The sequence below is a fragment of the Peromyscus eremicus genome, chromosome 7 (genome assembly GCF_949786415.1).
Source record: "Peromyscus eremicus chromosome 7, PerEre_H2_v1, whole genome shotgun sequence".
NCBI classification, from domain to species: domain Eukaryota; kingdom Metazoa; phylum Chordata; class Mammalia; order Rodentia; family Cricetidae; genus Peromyscus; species Peromyscus eremicus.
The window spans coordinates 61,068,685-61,091,060 of NC_081422.1; the positions used below are offsets into that span (position 1 = coordinate 61,068,685).

Below are 22,376 nucleotides of genomic sequence, written 5' to 3' on the forward strand. Positions count from 1 at the left end.
CTGTTTTGGTCTCCTTGGACTGCAGGAATAGTGGCATAGCAGCGGCCTTTCATGGCCGTTGGACTGTGTTAACCATTAGCGTCTTGGCAGGTTGCGATCAGGGTCCTCATCTTAACCCTCCAAAATATAGGGTCAAGATTTCAAATTGACATTTTCCAGCATATTTCTGACATCTTAACTAAGATATTTTTTTTGATGTAAAAATATACTGCTCTGTTTAAATGAGCTTCTATTAAAAAAAAAGGACTCATATACTTTATATACATAACCTCTAGTTCTGCAGCTTTTAAACCTGACACTTCCTAGAACAGTTTGATTAAAAGAGTTATTGAAGGTGACCAGAAATGTCCCCAGGTTTTTTTTTTTTTTTTTTTTTTTTGTAAAGCAGCCATTGATCTGTAAGCATGTGTGTACATACAGCAGTTTTTACTTTATTTGTTCCATAACACAAGACACTTTTACTTTTTGCTGCTTTATTAATGAACTCTTACAATATTCTAATGACTTAATTTGCATTTGGGTACTAACTTTTATATAAAAACACAATGTTCTTCATGTTTGGTGCAGGTACAAGGGACAAGCTCCAGATCTAATTGGCAAGCAAGACAGTGTGTATGAAGGTAGTTGTTTGTTTTGAGAGCTTCCTTATTTTACATGTATTTTTATGTATAGTCCTTGTTTAACATCTGCTACTAAACTTTACCATCATGTGTGTTTGTGTTTGTGTACATATTAACTAGAGCTTTCCCTAAGTGTATCTGAGGTTGCTTGATAACAACATTCCACACTTGAGAGTCACAGGAGAGAGAACCCAAGCTCAAATGTCAGCTTTACTATAGGTGGTAATTTGTTTGCAGTTTGATTTTTTTTTTCCAGAATAGGAAAAAAATGTAACATTTAAAGTTTTTCCATCCTAATTGTGGAAAAAAACATAGAGATGAGTGCTGTTTGTGTTTTTGAAGCACTCATTTGTTTGAATGTTTATTAACGGAACCATCTATGATCAGTTCAACATTTGCTGTTGCTCTCCATGGATTTGATTCCACTTCCTTTTCCAGTAGTCTCACATGCCTCAGGAATGCAGTTTGCTCAGATCTCCAGGAGATGGTGCCATAGTTCATTTTGTAGGCCTTGGATTTTGACTTAACATTTTAGATGTATCTTAAAACAACTACTCTTAGCAGAACTATGCCATGTTTATATTCACATGCCATATATTTATTTAAATTCCAGAAGATTGGGACATGTTAGATATTGATGAAGATGAAAAATTAACAGGTGAAGAAGAATTTGAATTGCTTGCTGGACCACTTGGTTTAAATGACCGGCGCATTGTGCCAGAACCAGTTCAGTTCCCTGACAGTGATCCACTGGGAGCATCAGTAGCAATGGTCACAGCTACCAACAGTATGGAAGAGACTCTGATGCAAATTGGTGAGCTGAAAGGCTGATTGTCATCGATTATGTTGTCTATTTTAATATTTTTCTTAGGTAAATAGTAAAAATAATGATTTAACCCATTTCACATCACCAAGTCTCTTTAGTAATTAGTTGGGAGAGGGATACTGGGTAAAGGCCAGAGGTTTGACATGAGTTTTTTTTTCTTCTATTGTTTTCCACCAATAGGGTCTTTTACTGCACCTGATTGGAGCTCTTTGATTTGACTAGACTGGCCAAATTCACATGTGGGTGCATCCCCTACACACACACCAAAATTTTAAAATTGTCACTATTGATGACTTAGCTCTTTATGTGTACTCAAAGTGTATCTTATTTATATCTTTCTTGGGCTGGAGAGCTGGATCGTGGTTAAGAGCATTTGCTGCTCTTGTAAGATGACCTGAGTTCTGCTCCCAGCTTCCACATGGCTGCTCACAAATGTCTGTAACTTCAGTTCCAGGAGATTTGATGCCTTCTTCTAGATTCCTTGGGCATTGCACACACACAGTGCACATACATACATGAAGTCAAAATACTTACACACATAAAATAAAAACAAATAAAATAGTTTAAAAAAAACTATACCTTTCCCATATCTCTTCATATCAGAAGTGACACATAAAAAGAATGAAGAAAAACAAACATGTATTTAATGGAAATTTTCTTTAATTAATTCAGAAATCTCTACATTTAATATCTTAGAGAATTTCTGCTAGTTCTATCTAGGTGAGCAAAACACATTGTCTTGCTATATTTCTTTGCAGACTAGAACCTATGTAAAGCAAAGTAGAAGAATTCAGTAGTCTAGGTGCTTTATCTTCCTTTGTAGAGAACTGAACCCAGTCCTGCTTTCAGGTTGTCATGGCTCTGTGGAAAAGAGTTCCTCTGGAAGAGTAACACTAGGAGAGCAGGCAGCAGCCCTCGCAAACCCTCACGACCGGGTGGTGGCTTTAAAGAGAGTGACCGCTGCAGCTCAAGTCCTTCTGGCCAGAACCATGGTCATGCGAGCACTGTCTCTTCTCTCAGTCAGGTAAGTGTTGTGTCCAGTGATGAGGTTAGCTTCTGAGGTACTTCACACAGGAGTATGGTGGGGGATAGGAGAGAGTTTTCAAAACTTGAAAATAGGTTGTTGAATGAACGTAGGTTAGACTTAGTCGTTATTGTTATTTATTCAGTTGATGCTTGGCTCCTCTTAGCTTGAAAGAATACCAATTTAGTACTAGAGTCAGTTGCTTATCTTTTTTGTTGCTCTTCTGGAAATTGGAAACTAAGCTGTTCCAGTTGATACTAGGTAAAAATTAAAGAGTGAACGAGTGTTTCTGCAGAACTATACTATATAAAGATTAAAAATAGACATCTAATGTATAGACCTTAGGCAGTGGTTACTTTAAGGCACAGTGGCTTCAAGGAGCCCCTAGCAAGCTTCTGATGTGCTGCTAGAGTTCTGTCTCTTGACCTAGAAGGTGGCTACATGAGGATTTCCAGACTGAAAGTTCAGGCTCTGTGAACATTCCTAATGTCATATTCTAGTTTAGTGATAACTCTCAATGCCAATGCATACAATATTCATTATAAAGAAAAAGTTTAGATGACCACTTCAGTTTTATATCATGTTTTGAAATAAGGACCTTTTTGTGACTAATGATGGCATAGCTTTTGTTTGATTGTTTTTGATGATGAGGATGGTATATGTATGTGGGGTGCAAAATTGTCCCTTAAGAAACCTATTTTCTTTGTTTATCTGAAGTGCTTTCTTTTCCTGGCAGTGGTTCCAGTTGTAGCCTGGCTGCCGGTCTTGAGTCTCTGGGGTTAACAGATATCCGTACGCTGGTTCGGTTAATGTGCTTAGCTGCAGCAGGGAGAGCTGGCCTTTCCACCAGCCCTTCTGCCATGGCAAGTACCTCAGAACGTTCACGAGGTGGGCACAGCAAGGCCAGCAAGCCCATTTCTTGCCTGGCCTACCTGAGCACAGCAGTGGGCTGCCTGGCATCCAACACTCCAAGTGCTGCCAAGCTGCTGGTGCAGCTGTGTACACAGGTAAGGCAGCTTTGGGCGTCCCTGCCCTGTTTTTCCCAGGGAGTCTTAACACTGAAATTAAATCTTTTTATTCCAAAAATATGTAAAAATTAAATTGTTTGTCCCAATTGCCTCTTCAGAACTTGATTTCTGCTGCAACAGGTGTCAATCTCACCACAGTGGATGATCCAATTCAGCGGAAGTTTCTACCCAGCTTTCTCCGTGGAATTGCCGAAGAAAACAAGCTTGTAACCTCCCCAAACTTTGTTGTCACTCAAGCCCTCGTGGCGTTATTGGCAGACAAAGGGGCCAAACTGAGACCTAACTATGATAAGTCAGAAGTAGAAAAGAAAGGTGGGTTTCATATTGTTTGAGTACAGTCTTCTAATTGACGTGATTCATGTTTTAAGAGAAGTAGTTTTGCAATTGTCATCTGTGATAAAGGACATTTAAGTTTAGAACATAAAAGAATTTCAGAGATAGCTTTGGTATTTGAGACAAGGTCTAACTGTGTAGTCCCAAGTTGGCCTCATACCTGCAGTCTTCTTACCTGGGCCTCTTGGATGCTGGGATTTACAGGCTTACTCAGACCAAGAAATGAGTATTAGAAAAGTGGACCAGTTCGTGTGGTTATAGGTAATGGCTTGAATCAACATAAATGGTAGTGTTCTTTAATACAATTTCAATAAAGACAGTGTTGAAGATAACACTTTGAAAGGACTACTTAAATTGCTATTTAACCTTTGCTTCAGTCAGGAACATTTACCTGAGATTGGTGGACTTTGGGATCCACTGATCTAGTTCCTTGACTAGCTGTTAAGATCCATTTTAAAAAATGATTCATGTATTTGGTGCTGAGTATTAGAACCCAGAGCCTTGTGCTTTCTGATCATGTGCTCCATCACTGAGTTATAACCCTGGTTATGTCCCTGCTAAGGTGCTCTGTAAGCACAGGCACTAGGTTGTTGGTCTTAAGGGCCCATTGCCTTTGCATAGGCTAGAAAATGATTTCTGCTGTATTTCCAGTCTAAGTTTTTAGAGCAAGCACTATTTATTGGTGTATAATGAAATATTCATTTGAAGTGAATCAGATTTATTATAGAATTTGGTGTGAGATAAATATGTTATATCTTATACATATTCCTTAGTAAAATAATTACTTAAAAAGAGCTAATTTATAAAGAAATGGGTTAACCCATTTTTGTTTGTTCCTCACCACCAACTCTCACCTGGGCATCATTTCATTGTTTTGTTTAAGCAGGTTTTATTGCCCAATTGTATGCCCATCCTTCCTATGATCCTTCTGCTGTAGGCCCTCTGGAGCTGGCTAATGCCCTGGCAGCCTGCTGCCTCTCCTCTAGGCTGTCCTCACAGCATAGGCAATGGGCTGCTCAACAACTTGTGCGCACTCTTGCTGCACATGACCGTGACAACCAAACTGCTCCACAAACACTCGCTGATATGGGAGGAGATCTCAGAAAATGCTCTTTTATCAAGTTGGAGGCTCATCAAAACAGAGTATGTATTTTGAATATAAAGTGTGTTAATTACCTGTATAACTGCTCAGAGTGTAAGTCTCAGTGTCTCTTTTTTGTGTCTCCTTTTCTCACACACATATACACGATTACCAAGATTTGGCTAAGTAGTTGCCAGTTCCAGTTTCTTTGTGTGGGTTGACAGAAAGAAATCACTTCCTAAAAAATGAAGGCTTATCTATGCAACAAGGAACATTGCTATTCTATTGTAGCTGACTAATCTAGTGGGCCTCTAAATTTTTAAGAAGCAAGTACTGAAATGTATTAATTGATTTAAAAATCACTATATAGTCTGTGTTACTTTTAGAATATATATTTAAAATTTTTTAAAGGTTTTTTTTTTTGTTTTAAATGTGGTACGTAGAAGAATAGAGGAGGTGTGTGCATGTGAGTGCATGTACCATAGAGACCAGAGTCATTGACTGCCTCTGAACCTGGAGTTGCAGGTGGTTGTGAATTGCCCAGTGTGGGTACTGGGAACCAAACTTGGGTCCTCTGTGAAAGTGGTACAGGCCTGTAGCCACTGAACCATCTTCAGTCCCATAGGAAGTCCACACTAACATCAGTGCCATCTGGAAGGGATGTGAGAAATGTGTGTGGCAGCTTGCTCTGCCTGTTGAAGTCATTCCTTCTCAGCATGTTATAATGTTTATCTTTATTGAATTAAACATTTAGTTAGGATTTTAATAGGGAGCCTTTAAAGTGGATCATTGGGTAATGTTTACCATCCAAGCCTGATGACCCAAGGGAAACCCATACTATAGGAGAGAACTGACTCCCCAAAATGTGACTGCCACATGTTCACTGGGCATATGTGTTCTCCCCGCATTCACACATATAGATGTGGTAATTAATAAAATAAAAGTATATAAAAAAAGATCTTAATAGGTCTCAAATAATTTGAAGGAGTACTTTAAAGCTGTACTTCAAATAAGTATTTTACAAGGCATTTAAAAAATGAAACCACATATATTGGATTACACCATGGATATTTTTACAGTTTCATGGTAGATAGCTTTCTTATAGAACTTCAAATGATGAAGTAAGTCCTTTAAATCGAAACTTGACTTGGCTTTCTATCTTAACTTTTCTAGGTAATGACATGTGTTTGGTGTAATAAAAAAGGCCTGCTGGCTACAAGTGGCAACGATGGCACTATCCGGGTGTGGAATGTCACCAAGAAGCAGTACTCACTGCAACAGACCTGTGTATTCAATAGACTGTAAGTGCTTGTTCTGCTGGCCTAAAGCTAAGTCAGTCTTTAGCATGCCTCACCTTGGTTATGTTAGCATAGTCCATTCTCATTAAAACTTGAAAGGTTTTCCTTTTAGAATAGTATTTCTAAATCTCCAGAGTATATGTTTAGGCTTATTAAAAATTAGAACAGGGTCTACTAGCAAATACATGTTTAGTTAGATAGTATAATATATATTATTTTTCATCAGTCTTCATTGGTTATTTGGGAATTAGAGGAATTGTTTTGTATCAGCATGTTGCATTCTTATAGTACTGTAACTAGCTGTAGTTATTTCTTTTATGTTTTTAAATTGATTTAAAAGTTTTCAAATAAAAAAAAAATCACACATTGAAATTAACCAAGCCACTTAGAACAGCAGCTGTGAAGCATTGCACTGGATTTTACTGGCACTATTTAATATATTTGTATGTGCTTATCTACCACAATAAATGGAAACTCCATGACAGAGTTCAAACTAAAACACATTTGGCTTTATATACTCCTTTATAACTCATGTCCATTACCTACACTTAGTCCTTCCTCATCTCCTAATGTTTAGCCCTTTTGTTCTCTTTTCTACAGATTATACTATACCCACATGTACATTTGTTTGCATGTATTATATTGGCTAGATTCCCACATATAAAAAAGGTCTTGTGGTTTTTTTTCTTTCTTTCTGAGATTGTGTGATCTCACTTGATATTATACATTCTAAGTCCATTCATTTTCTTAAAAATTTTGTGATTAAATTTTTATCTAGAACTGAATATTATTCCATTTTTTATAGACACCAGATTTTCATTATCCATTCATCTGTTGATAGACAACTAGATTACTTCCAATTATGTTACAGTAAAAACAAAAACCACATCAATAAATATGTGAGTACAAATATTCCAGTGATAGAGTACGGAGTTCTCAGTATATATGCCCAGGAGTGAAGTAGCTGGACCATATGGTAGTTCTGTTTTTAATTTTTGAGAACTCTCCAAACTAGTTTTCACAGTGGCTGTATGAGTTGGCATCACAACCAACAGTGAATTTGGTGAAGTTCCTTTCTCTCCATGGGATTCCTTTCCTGAAACCTTCTGTATAAATTAGGCATACAGAAATCAGTGTACTCTGAATAGTACCTGTCTGCAACCCATAACAATTTTGAATATCTTTACTAGAAAATTCTGTCATAATTATGAGTAGTTGAAGCATCATTCTTTCAGAATTGACATCTTCTCTGTGATGACAAATACTGCTGATTAAGAATATCCTATGATAACTAGCCTGTATGTACCCCTTGCTTTAAGGTTTGAAATCTAGCTTATTAAATTTAAAAATGGGGATGGAAATTGCACACTCATGTGTTTCATTTTAGGGAAGGGGATGCTGAGGAAAGCCTTGGATCACCCAGCGACCCAAGCTTCTCACCTGTTTCCTGGAGTATCAGTGGCAAATACCTTGCTGGGGCTTTGGAAAAGATGGTGAACATCTGGCAAGTAAATGGTAAGAGTCCTGAGACTGAGTCTTGGAGGTCAAGCAGTGGCTTGGCTTCTCTTTACCTGGAAAACCATGAGCTGTTCAACAGCTATGAGAATCCTGCACAGGATGCACTTCCTGGAAGTTTCAGATACCTACTGTAATAAACCAAAGCTTCTTTTAATGCAGCAGTAGGCAGGCTTTGAGGAGAGGTAGTAGTTGCTAGGTTCTAAGCTATATAATTTTCAGTCACTTGAGGTAGCTCATTTTATGTTTCTTTCAGAGGTAAATTTTTGTTTTTGTTTTGTTTTCAAGACAGGTTTTTCTCTGTGTAACAGTCCTGGCTATCCTGCAACTCGCTTTATAGACCAGGCTGGCCTCAAACTCAGAGATCTGCCTGCCTCTGCCTCCCAGTGCTGGTTTTAAAGGCATGCACACCATACTGGGCAGAGATAAACATTTTTATTAGGCTTTTTTACATTTATTTATGTGGGTTTACACATATGTCATGGTGCATGTATGGACAACTTGAAGACGTTTTCTCCTACCATGTGGATCCCAGGGATTGAATTTAGGTCATTAGGCTTAACAGCAAATGCCTTTTCCCTTTAAGCCATCTCGGTCTCCTTGTTAGTTTTTATTGTGTCTCTCTGGGAAATCAAAAAATACTATTGTAATTATAGACTTACTAGTAGTATTTGTTTATTTTTACGTGTTTAAGAAATGGCTATTGTCATTCACATAGTTGAGGAATAGCTAGCTAGTCTTAGCTGTAGGTAAATTTTTCATATCAATTGGGTTTTCAGTAATTATCAGGAGTCACTGAGCATTATGGCCCATGGAATTTCAGTACTTGGGAGGCAGAGGCAGGAGGATTTCTGAGAGTTGGGGGTCAGTCTGGGCTACATGATGAGGCCTATGTCAAAAACAAATAAACCAGAAGCAGAAGTGTCTTATGATGCTGCTTCAGCCTTCTCCCACTTGAAAAGGAACATGTGCCACTTTGCTAGCAAGAGAAAAGCACTTAAGTGCTTGCCATTTACTACTACATCTGTTCCTTTATTCTGTCTTCTGTAGAAGTACTTTGTTCTATAAGTAGTTATGCAAAATACTTGGCTTGAATGATATATAAGACATGAGCAAAAAAATCTTGTTTTCACAGACTTTTAGATTCATAGGCTTTTGTAAATTGGAGATTGCATGGGTGCATTAACTAATAAGTATTTTTTTTGAAATTTCTATTTATTTTTGGAGACAGGTTCTTGCTCTCTCTATATTTATATATATAGTTATTTAACATATATATAGAGAGATCTATATAGAGAGGGATTTCTCTCTCATATACATATACATATATACCTCTTCATTGCTGGGATTAGAGATGTGTGCCACCACACCTGGTGCTTGTTCTTTTTTTAAGAGTTAAATAGGGGGCTGGACAGTTGGCTCAGTGGTCAAGAGCACTGATTGCTCTTCCAGAGGACCCAGGTTCAATTCCCAGCACCCACATGGCAGCTCACAGCTGTCTGTGACTCCAGTTCCAGAGGACCTGACACTCATGGCAAAACACCAGTGCACATAAAGCAAAAATAAATAAATAAAAAATAGTTAAATAGGGTAAATTAACATTTCTCTTTCTGTAGGAGGAAAAGGATTAGTAGATATTCAGCCTCACTGGGTGTCTGCCCTGGCTTGGCCAGAAGAAGGTCCAGCTACAGCCTGGTCTGGAGAGTCTCCAGAGTTATTGCTGGTGGGACGGATGGATGGGTCTCTAGGACTGATTGAAGTTGTTGACGTGTCCACTATGCGCCGCCGAGAACTGGAACACTGCTATCGAAAGGATGGTAAGAAGTTACACTAGTCAAGAAATTAGACAAATAGACAAAAAGGGTTTTGGTTGAGTATAAATGATGAGTGAATGTTACTTTTGGCTTTGTTCTCTAAAATTTCCAGTTATTTGATTTCAATTAGTAATTGAATTGAAATCTATTTCTCTCCCGCCCCTCACTGTATCTCTCTGACAAAGGGAGACTTCACTTTGTTTCTCCATTTAGTCATTCATCCTTTGTGTGAATGATTTAACATTTATAGCAGGATCCAAATATAACTTAAAAGTTAGAGCTGTCAAAGGGGAGAAAAATCATTAGTTAAAAACAAGTTGTTAACCACTGAGTAAAATTAAGGAAATAGGGGAAGATGGAGGAGGAAGGTTCCTGGACTCAGCAGAAGAAACAAATTCTGCCTGTTGTAGAAGTAACTATCTTATTAAATAAGAAACACAGAGCCAATGCAGAGATGAAAGCCCAAGAGGTCAGAGCTAAGAGCCTTACCCTTCACTCTGCAGCTATCCTCTTCAGCCAAGAGAACTACCTCCTGTGGGTGTGTCTTTATATAGACTTTCTGTTTTGCCTTTTCATTGGATGTAAACCCAACCACATGACTGCCTCGTCACTGCCTGTCTGTACAGACCTCCAGGTCTTCTATGGTTGATATTGAGATTAAAGGCGTGTGTCTCCAATGCTGGCTGTATCCTTGAACACACAGAGATCCACCTGGCTCTGCATCCCAAGATCTGGGATTAAAGGCGTGCGCCACCACCGCCCGCCTCTACTATGGCTTGCTATTAGCTCTGACCCCCAGGCAACTTTATTTATTAACATGCACATAAAATCACATTTCAGTACAAATAAAATATCACCATAGCCTGTTTTTTCTTACTGAGTACCTTTGAGTAAGTGCATGTCTTATTAGCAGTTTTTAGTAGTTATTTGGGTAAAGTCAAGTAACTCAGAGGTCACAGTGCCTATTTGTATAGTATTCTATTTGGCAAGAGAGTTGTTTGTTATGTTTGGGTTTAGGCTTTTTAAAATCCACTTTTAAAATTTTGATAACTTCACAGGCTTCAAAAGTTAGAAAGTTTTGAAAGGCGTAGAAGGAAAATCTTCCCATCTGCTCAGCCCCTCCCCATCACTTCCTCTAGGTACTATTTCCTACTTCACAGTTCACAGCGTACAGAACAGCAATGGTGATCAGAGGCTGGGATAGACAGTCTTTAAAGCCTGAGAACACCAATTAGGGCATCAGAAGGAAGCGAACAGATGGTTTTCTATGGTTTATGCTACTTTACTTCTGTTTTTATAGTAGATTCTTCCCCAAAAGAACTGGTACAGTGCCTTAATACCAACCAAATTGTTACTGTCTTTCTTTCTTTCTTTCTTTCTTTTTTTTTTTTTTAACAAAACCTCCTTGAAAAGAATGAAATGTTAACAATGAGGTCATTTCTTTCAGTCATAAATGACATTCTTTAAAGTGGGTTGTATGGGCTCTAGGCTGTAGGTTCTAACTTGTGAGCTATGTGGAAGTTTTCTTGCTGTGATCGTAGTAGCACAGATCTCTTTCCAAGTGTCTAGTTATGTGTCTAGATAATGACAAATCCATCCTGTTCTTATATCTTTTTCATGGTAGTATCTGTCACTTGCATTGCCTGGTTCAGTGAAGACAGACCGTTTGCAGTAGGATATTTTGATGGAAAATTGTTAATGGGAACAAAAGAACCACTTGAGAAAGGAGGCATTGTTCTTATTGATGCACATAAGGTAAAGACCATCTTCTCGATGGTTGCTTTTCTTGATCCTTTTATTGTAGTTTTGTTTGGTGGTAGTATCTTCAACAGTATTTTGCATTGGTTACTATGGTTTAATAATCTGTTTTTACACAAAGTCTTTGTGCCATGTGTTCACATGGAAGAATCTGTTTAAAAAAAAATCAAGCTACAAAAGAAATGAAACAAAAGAGTGAAATAAGAGTGCCCCAGGAATATCCCCTGCCCAGGGTGTCTCCATTAATACCAGACTTTCCACTAATGAAACCTCAGAGGTGTCTAGTCCGATGTTTACAGGGCCACCCAGTCAGGTGACATAAAAGCAAGAAACCAGGAGTTGAGATGTGTGGAAGGAGGGTTATAAAAAAAAAAACACAGAGGGCTAGAGAGATGGTTCAGAGTTTAAGAGCACTGGCTACTCTTCCCGAGGACCCAGGTTCAATTACCAGCATTTAACATGGCAGCTCACAGCCATCTGTAACTCAGTTCCAGGGATTCCTTTGCCCTCTCTGGCATCTACAGGCACCAGTCATGCACATAGAGCACAGACATGCATGCAGGCAAAATACTCATATGCATAAAATAAAATTATAAAAAAATGAAAAACAGAAAAGCACAGTGGTCAAGACATATAAACACAAAACATGCCCTAGACTCTCATAAGCATTTTCACTAATTTGGAGTGCGGGATTTTTTTTTTTCTTTCTGTTTTTGGTTCTGTCTTTTTCACATTGTAATGATTAGCAGTCAGTAAAATCATTCAGTATGTACACATGCAAAGGAAAAGTACTGTGTGTCTTCAGAGCCAGGTTTTCATAATTTATTTAACTTGACATTTATTCAGCTTTGACTGTAATAGATACATAATGTAGACTATATTAAAAGGCAAGTTGATTAAGATTAGGAATTACATGGAAATAACAGATTCATATAAAAATAACTGTGTTATAGAAGTATCATTCACAAATAATATAAAACACTTATTGTGAAGCAAGTATTAATCTGATTTTTTTTCCCTACCATTTTAAGGAGACTCTTGTTAGTATGAAATGGGACCCAACAGGCCATATTCTTATGACATGTGCCAAAGAAGAAAATGTGAAGCTCTGGGGGCCTGTTTCAGGATGCTGGCGCTGTCTGCATTCACTCTGTCATCCATCCACTGTAAATGGTATTGCCTGGTGCAGCCTTCCAGGAAAAGGAGCCAAGCTGCAGTTACTGATGGCCACGTATGTTATAAATCTGTGTGTGTGTTGATTTTTATGGTAGTGTAGACGGTTACTTGCAATAGTATGACTTCCCAGTAACCTTGATTTAGTGTCTGTTACTATTTTTATAATGTGTAACACCATAAAATTACCTAAGAGGGAGCTGGAGAGATGACTCAGTGGTTAAGAGCACTTGCTCTTCCAGAGGACCCGGGTTCAATCCCCAGCACCCACATGACAGCTCACAACTGTCTGTTACTCCAGTTCCAGGAGATCCAACACCCTCACACAGACATACATGCAGGCAAAACACCAAAGCACATAAAAACAAACAAACAAACAAACAAATAAATAAATAAATAAATTTTTTAGAGATTGCCTAAAAGAAATACAGAGCAGATTCTCAGATTTTCATTTGGTATGTTTTCCTTTGTGATTTTTTTGTTAAGTGGCTGTCAGAATGGCTTAGTGTGTGTTTGGCGTATTCCACAAGATACCACACAGACCAGTATGAGTAGCTCAGAAGGATGGTGGGACCAGGAATCAAATTGTCAGGTAATGTGTAGCTGTCTAAGACTTTATCTGAAACTATAGTGCAATAACTCCTCCTCAGTAAGGCATTTACTGCTATACCTGAAGGGCATGAGCCATCAGGGAAATGTAATAACTGTTGTAATTTGTATGCTCTCTCAAGTTCATGTAATTTTTATAAGTCAAGAACACTATCATTACTGGTTGCTGTGAGGTGTTTACTGTGTATTGAGTGGTGATCATGTTGGTGATAAATAAAATGGGTATTATGGATATACTAGTCCTGAGTGAAGTTGGATACAGTGGGGTGACATTGTAGGAGTTGTCATTCAGGGCATCTCCTACCAATGTCAGAATCCCACCTGCTGAACCGGGCGGTGGTAGCGCATGCCTTTAATCCCAGCACTCGGGAGGCAGAGGCAGGCGGATCTCTGTGAGTTCGAGGCCAGCCTGGGCTACAAAGTGAGTTCCAGGGAAGGCACAAAACTACACAGAGAAACCCTGTCTCAAAAAAAAAAAAAAAAAAGAATCCCACGTGCTAAAAGAAGAGATACAAGCTTAGATACTTACAAAGACATCTAGACAAGTCTCATAAACTCATGAATCTGGGAGTTGGGAGTTATGGAGAAGAGAAAGCACAAACAAAACCAGGAGGCACGCATGTGTCATCTCAGAGTAGACTTCCTAGACTTTTTCTACTCTCAACCTCTTCACCTAAGAAACTCTTAAACAACCCTGTGTGAGTATGTAAAGTAGGTGAACACAGCAAACATTCACCGATAATAAATCATAATGAAATTTATTTTAGATCAATTCTTTGCTATACATCCTATTTTACCATTTATTAAAAAGGAAAGCAAATTTACATACTTATGGGATACATGTGCATGTTTATTTTTACATTAAAGAATTAAGTCTTGGCTGAGTGTTTGATAGTGAAAGACCTAGAGCATCTTCAGTGTCCTTCAGAGTTGACTAGTTTTTTATTTCATAATTGTCAGTATTGAGAACACGGTTTTGCATCAGTGCATAGTACAGAATGGCAGGTGTATAAATAGAATCATTTCAAAATTATTGGAAATTCTGTCCTAATCCTGAGCCAAAAGATTTTTTTGAAAAATTAAATTGGTCAGTGGCTTAAACAGCAAGTTTTAAAATCAAATACTCAAATTCAGTACAACCCAAAGATATACTGGTTTGATGCTTGCTAATGAATGATAATCGGAAAATACAAAAAGACTTTGTTTTCTGTAATTAAACGATTACATTTCTGTAAGAACAGTAAACATTGTATGTAAAAAAAAAAAAAATCCCTACAATTCATAGCATGTAATCTCCAATTTTAACCAGGATGTTCCATGAAACCTTCACTGGTGTGTGTTGCACAGTGCACAGCATGCACAGTGCAGGGGGACACATGTACTCAGAACCACTCCTATAGCAGCGTCATGCAATGCAAAGGCAATCACTATGAGAGACACCTGGGATCCGTATGTGTTTGGTTTTGCATTAATTTTTTGGTCATGATATATTCAGAAACCTTTTGCTGTTTCCAAATATTTCAGAGCCTTGGCATTCAGTTACTAGGTTGGCTCTGACCCTGTTTAGTAAATGTTGATATCAAGTGCCCAGCTGATTGCCACTTCTGTAGAATTAAGAGCCTGTTGTTAACAAAATATCTAATTTTTAAAATAGAAGCCAAACCCCTGCTATTTTAAGTAAAAACTCCAAATAATAAGATACTAATATCGCCATTTTACGTATCTAAATACTGAGTGCCTGATTAAACTGAATCTCTGAACACCAGTTTGCAGCTCCTTTCTGAAAGTCTGTGATACAAACAAACACCCTTTGAGGAAAGAAGCTCCCCTTAGTGGCCTTTGGGTAGACGGGTGCCTCTGGTACTGTCCTCAACTAGAATAAAGAGGAAGCCAAGTGCAGGGAGAAGGGAAGGAGTAGCCAGCTAAATGATAGAAGGGAAGTACCACCCAAAACATAGTGTTCCAGACAGAAGCATCAGCTGACAGTAGGGAAGCCTGTTTATATAGAATGATTGCATGTAGTTCACAAGTGCTAGGTGAGAAAATAAAAATTACATGAAGTCAAGCTATTGGTCACAAGAAAAAGTCAAAATTTTCTGTCCCACAGATATTGAAACTTAGAAATATAGTAATTTCTGCTTGTTTAAAGAACAGAAAATTAGCCAGGTGGGGATGGTGCACACCTTTAATTCCAGCACTCAGGAGGCAGACGCAGGAAGGTCTGCGTCTGAGTTTGAGGCCAGCCTGGTCTACAGAGTGAGTTCCAGGACAGCCAGGGCTACAGAGGGAAACCCTATCTTAAAAAGCAAAATAAAACAAAACAAAAAAGAACAGAAAATTAGTTTTAAAAAATATAGAAACAAGGGGCTGGAGAGATGGCCCAGTGGTTAAGAGCACTGATTGTTCTTCCAGAGGACCCGGGTTCAATTCTGATTGTTCTTCCTGAGGACCCAGGTTCAATTCCCAGCACCCACATGGCAGCTCACAACTGTCTGTAACTCCAGTGCAGGCAAAACACCAATGCACATGAAGTAAAATAAATTAATTAAAAAAAAAAAAAAAAGCCACCCACATGGTGGCTCACAACCATCTGCAATGAGATCTGGCACCCTCTTCTGTATACATAATAAATAAATAAATAAATCTTTAAAAAAAATATATAGAAACAAAACTAGGTTGCTGCTTTATTGTTGCTCATCAAGTTAAGTAACTATGGGAGAAAGTATCTCTACCTCAATCCCCAGTTTCCTACTACTGAAATGTAAAATTTCCAATCTCAGAATCTCGAACCTGTACATTATTTTTAAACTAATATATATTCAAAACAATTAATTGTAGGATGGCTGTAGGAAATCGGCAGGAGCCAAGTGTGTTTATCAGCTGCGGGGACACATCACTCCTGTTCGGACTGTGGCCTTCAGTTCTGATGGGTTGGCCTTGGTGTCTGGTGGACTTGGAGGGCTTATGAACATTTGGTCTTTAAGGGTAAGAACACTTTTTTTTTTTTAATGTTAAGAAACACTTCACATTATCTTGGATCATATATAATTAAAATTAACTAATCTTAAGAATATTCCATGTAACAGTGTCTTAGGTAATGAAGAAGCTCCTGTAGAGATGACTCTTTCTATAAGATAGATGAATCATCTATAGAACCAATATCCTGTCCTTTGGTTTTTCTTACTGATAAGTATTTTTAAAATGAAACGTGGGTATAAAGTGAAAAGTAGGTTAAAAGTCAATGTTGTTGAATTCAGCTCAGTTATAATTTTTTAATGTATATTTTGTGAATATAAAATAACAGATGTTGTATCAACAATGCTTAAAGTCAGGAAATGAGCACTGATAAATATATCTCATTTTAGGATGGCTCTGTCTTACAAACTGTTGTGATAGGCTCTGGAGCTATTCAGACCACAGTATGGATTCCAGAAGTTGGGGTAGCTGCCTGTTCAAATAGATCAAAGGTAACCTTCCAGTCACAACAAGTCACTGAGTATGAGCCTAGAGAAGTGTTAGAAGTTACAGTCTAAGCCCCTCACTGCACAGAGGGACAACTGCTACCTAAAAGATAATTGCTTGCCCAAGAGAATGCAACTACTGAATAGTAGAAAGGAGTTAGAACCTGAGGATGCTCATTTCTTATCCTAGTTTCTATCTGATGTACCTGGGCTTTGCCGAAAGTGCTTGATTTGATTTTTTTTTTAATTTGTTCCATTGGAAGACATAAGTAGATTCTGATTTTCTCACATGAATTTTGACAGCACTAAATATCTCAAAAGAATATTCTGTGGGCAAAAAAATCTCAAAAACATTTAAGTATCCAAAATATATCATGGCTTTGAAATTTAAGAGTCTAGTAAAAGTACTAGCCACCTGCTGTGAAAACGTTCTGATGTATGGTATTACCCCTATAGCGGTCTTCATACTCTCAAAGATTAAAGCCAGTATGCTGTTTGATTTACATTTTATGTGCTTAAATAGTGTTAAAAGAAGCTATAATCCTATTGAATGGTCCTACTAAAAATAAAAATAAAAGCTAACCAGGCCTAGGATGTTTTTAAGATTAGCAATATAGTATATAGCGCCCTAAGCAGTGCAAACAGCCATGGAGTCTACTGCATAGAATAGGGCAGTTCTGGGGCTTTTGCATTATGTTCCTGAGGAAACAACTATTTTTATTTCTACTATTGTCCCTGTAGTCATGTCAGATTTGTGAAGTGTACTGAATGCCTAGTCTCACAAGTCCTGTGAACTAGCAGATAATTGACATTGTTGTTTTGTTTTATTCACTTGTTTTACTTAAAATTAGGATGTTTTAAAGTTTCATAGACTTTTTTTATATAGATGAAAAGGAAAAGTATTTAATCCAATTACTGGAGAGAATTTCTCAGGTTGATTGATGATGGCATGATTTTTTAATCTTTTATTTAAACAAATTAATCATATGGCATAATTTATTTTTCTACCAGGATGTTTTGGTTGTGAACTGTACAGCAGAATGGGCTTCTGCCAATCATGTTTTAGCAACCTGTAGGACAGCCCTGAAACAACAGGGTGTTCTGGGATTAAACATGGCTCCCTGCATGAGAGCATTTCTGGAGCGGCTACCCATGATGCTTCAAGAGCAGTATGCTTATGAAAAGGTAACTCATCACCCTAATTCCTGTAGTACTTGGTATTCTGGAGTTTGGATTCCACCCACTCATCCCTCCCACAGGGACAGGACATTTAAGGGAAATAATTGCAGCTTATTGGGACAGAAATGAAGTCACTTGTACCTACGCAGTTGTTCAGTAATCTTAAGCCCATTCTTTGTTTATTTTCACCTGAGTAAAATGAAACTATAACCCTTAAATTTGTAGTGTTAATACATTCTTTTTCAGATGATTTATTCACTCCATACCCAGTTAATTTCACTGAAGAATCTGCCTGGATTTAATTTTCATGGTCTCTGTGATAGATTTGCTCTGTCATGATTAAAGACTGCCATAAAAGAGAATTTGTCTTTGATGACTACCAAGGTTTTCTTGGTAAAGAAAGAAATGTGAGAAGAACCAGGTCTTTGTGATTTAGGTGTTATATATCTTGTTTATAATCAGGAAAATACACACACACACACACACACACACCACACAAACAAAGGAAAATGAGTGGCAAAACCAAATAAAGTTCTCATTTGGCTAATATTGTGCCAGCATAAGTTTCTTAGTTTTGATGAATGTTGTATGATTATATAAGTTATTTTATACATATTAGAGAAAATTGAGTGAAGAATATGTAGAATTCTCTTTATTAGCTCTATAAGCTTTCATAACATAAGTTTACTCAGAATATCTGACATAGGCTCCTTAACATGTCATTCTTTTTGTTTTTTGTTTTTTTCTTAGCCTCATGTGGTTTGTGGCGACCAACTTGTTCACAGCCCCTACATGCAATGTCTGGCTTCCCTTGCTGTGGGGCTTCATCTGGATCAGCTGTTGTGTAGCCCTCCAGTGCCACCACACCATCAGAACTGCCTCCCTGACCCTGCATCCTGGAATCCTAATGAGTGGGCCTGGTTAGAATGCTTCTCAACCACAATCAAGGCTGCAGAAGCCCTGACCAATGGAGCACAGTTTCCAGAGTCATTTACTGTCCCAGATCTAGAGCCTGTTCCCGAGGATGAGCTAGTACTCCTCATGGTAAGTGAGGCATGAGCTGCTGTTATTTGTAGTGGAGATTACACCATGGCTGCTTGGTATGCCACAGTTATTTTGCTGGCTTGACTAGCTAGTGACATGCCCTTATATTAAATGGAATATACTTTTCTGTTGGATACCTATTCCAGTCTCTGGTAACAGAGCCCTTCTGAATCTGCTGACTCCATACATAGTTCCATACTTTTCTGTCAAGTGCCTTAATCGTACACATTTTTAGTTTTCTTCTGGTCACTCTGAGATTTATGCCACATAGAGATTCTGATTTACTCCACACTTTAAACATGCTAGTAATCAGCATCAAGTGAGAATACAGAAGAGTGTTCAGTGCCCTTTCTTTTTGACTGTATTTGATAATGTCTAGCCATTAGAAATGGTGATAAAGGTTAAATGCCAATATAGGAGGTGCAAGCCAGCATCTGACTTAACCTTAATTAAGGTTTATGTATGCAAATATTTGAACATAAAAATGTAAATACAACAACAAATAACTGAATTGAGGAAAATTATCTGAATATATAATTTTTTAATCAAGAAATGTCTTCCATATTGTTGTGGATGTTATACTCAGTGCACCTGCCTGACATGTACAGGGCCCTGAGTTCAGTCCCCAGCACCAGCACCACATACATACAGATCATAGACTAGAGAAGAGTGAAATAGAATAGAGTAGAACAGAGTATAACAGGTGTTTGTGAACACCATTTGGCCCTAACATCATCTTATAGATATGGAAACTATAACCCAAAACAATGACGAGACTTACCCACTAAACCAGACAATGAATCTAGGGAGGCAGTAGGTTTTGTACATGGCTTTGCCCTCATAGGTGCTCAGTAAACATGAGCACCTTTTTTTTTTCTTTTTCTTAAACAGATCTTTTTTATTTTATTTTACGTGTGTTCATGTTTTGCCATGAGTATCGAGTCCCCTGCAATTGGAGTTCCAGACAGTTGTGTGTAACACAAATTGTTAAAATTGTTTTTTAATTAAAAAAAACAACAACACCCCGGGACCTGATATTGGGATAAAGGAACAAGTCACAGCCACCTCTTACCTTACCAACTCCTCAGCTTAAAAAAGCCTCAGCCGATAGGCCTCTAGCAGAAAGGGGTTCCTGAGCCAAAAAGCTTCTAGTTCCTGTCTCTTCATGCCTTATATACCTTTCTCTGCCCAGCCATTAAAAAAATGTGTGCTTCCCAACTACTGTGCTTAAAGGTGTGTGCCACTACTGCCGGGCTCTGTTTCTCTCCTAGACTGAGTCAATCTCATGTAGTCCAGGGTAGCTTTGAACTCACAGAGATCCAGATGGATCTCTGCCTCCCAAATGCTAGAATTAAAGATGTGTGCCACCACTCTCTGGGCTCTATGTTTAATCTAGTGGCTTGTTCTGTTCTCTGATCTTCAGGCATTTTATTAGGGTACACAATCTATTACCACAGTTGTGAGCGGCCATATGGGTACTAGGAATTGAACTCAGGTCCTCTGGAAGAACAGCCAGTACTCTTAACCCCTGAGCCACCTCTCCAGCCACAAATGGTTAGCATTGAATCAAGGCTACAATGATAGTGAAAACATGTATAATAAAAGTAAATATTAGAAGGCAAAGTGCAAGTTTGAAACTACTGTGACATTGGAGTTGCCGGATGGGGTGGCATATGCCTATAGCCCCAATTTCTTAGGAGGAAGAAGCAAGAGAATTTTGAAACCAAGAGTTTGAAGCCAGCTGACCTGAGCAACATAGCAAGACCCTGTTTTCTTAAAAACAAAATAAGAACAACTATTCTTGACTTGTCCTAATATCACCATGTTCTTTAGAAAGGAAGCTTTATCTATAGTCAGGAGCAGATTAAATCCTGATACGGCATCGTTGATTGTGATGTGTGCTCTGTCTTGCAGGATAACAGCAAGTGGATCAATGGCATGGATGAACAAATTATGTCTTGGGCAACTTCCAGGCCTGAGGTCAGTAAAGATAAGATTACTATATGGTGGGTTTCAGTCAGTCTTTTGATTATAAATGCACATGTTTCTGTGTCCTTCTGTTTCCTGTAGTGGTTGGCACATGCTTGTGCTCAGTATGTAGTTGTTTGAGCAACTGGATGATCCTAACTTTAGGTGCCTGTGGGTTTTCTAGGACTGGCACCTGGGAGGTAAATGTGATGTCTACTTATGGGGTGCTGGCAGGCATGGACAGCTGGCCGAAGCTGGAAGAAATGTAATGGTACCAGCCACTGCTCCTTCATTCTCACAAGCTCAACAGGTAACTAGCAGAGTAAAGACTAGGGAAGAAATGTGGGAATTCCAATTGCTGTCTGGAACTTACTTTGGGTTGAAGCTTGTCAGTTTCATAGTCCATTGTGGTGAATCATTAAAGAACCTTGTTTTATCTGTGGCCTCCAAATGAAAGCTTGCTAAGGTTTTATTGTACTCAAGACATTTTATTTAGAAGTTTCTAAATTGTTCTTGCCTCCAAGTATAGTGAATTAATATCACAATGTATTAGGCCAGTGCAGTGTATATTTGTGGAAGCTGAGCTAATCTTAATCAGTGTTCTCTTTGGGAACCTTGAACTACCTAGAACCTTTAGCCAGACTTTATTGGTACTCCCCTCTCCATCTAATAGTCAGGGTACTGTGTTCCCAAACTGTCCTTGAGGCCATTCGTTTCACTTCAGCTCTCCTACCTAAGCTGCCGTAGAATTCACTGTTCTTCCCTGTTTTAGTCCTCTCCAATTTCTGCCTCTTTCTCCACCAGGCTTTAGTAGTTCTCTGTCACCTTTCCTCTTTCTTCTCTTACCTATGTTGTTTAGCTGTGCAACATAGTTAGTTTAGTTTAGTTAGCTGAAATCTCATAAATTATCTCAGATGGGCCTCAGATGGGCCTTGATTGTTATCAGAATCATAATAATCAAAGGTTTTAGGGAAGCCACAGGTAAGCCAGTTTTGGTGCAAAGGAGAAAAGAACTGGTAGAGATATCCTCAGGTACATGGATCACCTAAAATGTCTGAAGCTAGAGATTAACAGTGAGGGTAATGGGGAGGTAAGGTTTATTCTTGGATAATTTCATGCATGTACACTGTATATCTTGATCATATTCAACCCAAATAAAGATAATTTTTTTATCTTGTGTTTTATACTAGGTTATATGTGGTCAGAACTGTACCTTTGTCATCCAGGCCAATGGCACAGTGTTGGCTTGTGGGGAAGGAAGCTATGGCAGATTAGGGCAAGGAAATTCAGACGACCTTCATGTACTGACTGTTGTCTCAGCCCTGCAAGGTGAGGCTGCCTTGACTTTAAAGTGGTTAGAAACTGTGACCTGACTATGTGCATCTACTGGAACTCTTGTCAACTTGGTGAACCCGTGGGGTTTGCTTATATTTGGATTCGAGTTAGGGAATGCATACAGCCTAAATTTCCACATCTTAAGCTGTTTCACAAGTAGGAGTGCTAGAATCCAGCAACATGTATGTATTTGAGACCCAGGGAAAATGAATTGTTTTAAAATTGCAAACAAATTCTTTAAAATTGTTAAACTGTAACTAGGGAGACATGTGTGTGTTTCATTAACATAAAAACCAGTCCACATGAAAAT

General features: G+C 38.3%; 1 protein-coding gene across 7 annotated transcripts in view; it reads left to right on the plus strand.

Moving 5' to 3' along the window:
• Herc1 (HECT and RLD domain containing E3 ubiquitin protein ligase family member 1) overlaps positions 1-22,376 on the plus strand; it is a 160,797-nt gene that overhangs the window by 117,187 nt on the left and 21,234 nt on the right. For 6 of the 7 annotated variants that reach the window (XM_059268149.1, XM_059268153.1, XM_059268155.1 and 3 more), the window contains exons 46-64: positions 568-620; positions 1,234-1,434; positions 2,296-2,470; positions 3,207-3,477; positions 3,597-3,810; positions 4,718-4,974; positions 6,086-6,213; positions 7,598-7,725; positions 9,342-9,542; positions 11,164-11,294; positions 12,329-12,528; positions 12,957-13,062; positions 15,918-16,064; positions 16,445-16,546; positions 17,552-17,725; positions 18,470-18,763; positions 20,678-20,743; positions 20,916-21,041; positions 21,922-22,060. In XM_059268149.1, the coding sequence (XP_059124132.1) occupies positions 568-620; positions 1,234-1,434; positions 2,296-2,470; positions 3,207-3,477; positions 3,597-3,810; positions 4,718-4,974; positions 6,086-6,213; positions 7,598-7,725; positions 9,342-9,542; positions 11,164-11,294; positions 12,329-12,528; positions 12,957-13,062; positions 15,918-16,064; positions 16,445-16,546; positions 17,552-17,725; positions 18,470-18,763; positions 20,678-20,743; positions 20,916-21,041; positions 21,922-22,060 (3,113 nt within the window). The remainder of the gene's footprint in view (positions 1-567; positions 621-1,233; positions 1,435-2,295; positions 2,471-3,206; positions 3,478-3,596; positions 3,811-4,717; positions 4,975-6,085; positions 6,214-7,597; positions 7,726-9,341; positions 9,543-11,163; positions 11,295-12,328; positions 12,529-12,956; positions 13,063-15,917; positions 16,065-16,444; positions 16,547-17,551; positions 17,726-18,469; positions 18,764-20,677; positions 20,744-20,915; positions 21,042-21,921; positions 22,061-22,376) is intronic. The other variant, XM_059268156.1, reaches the window with a different exon arrangement.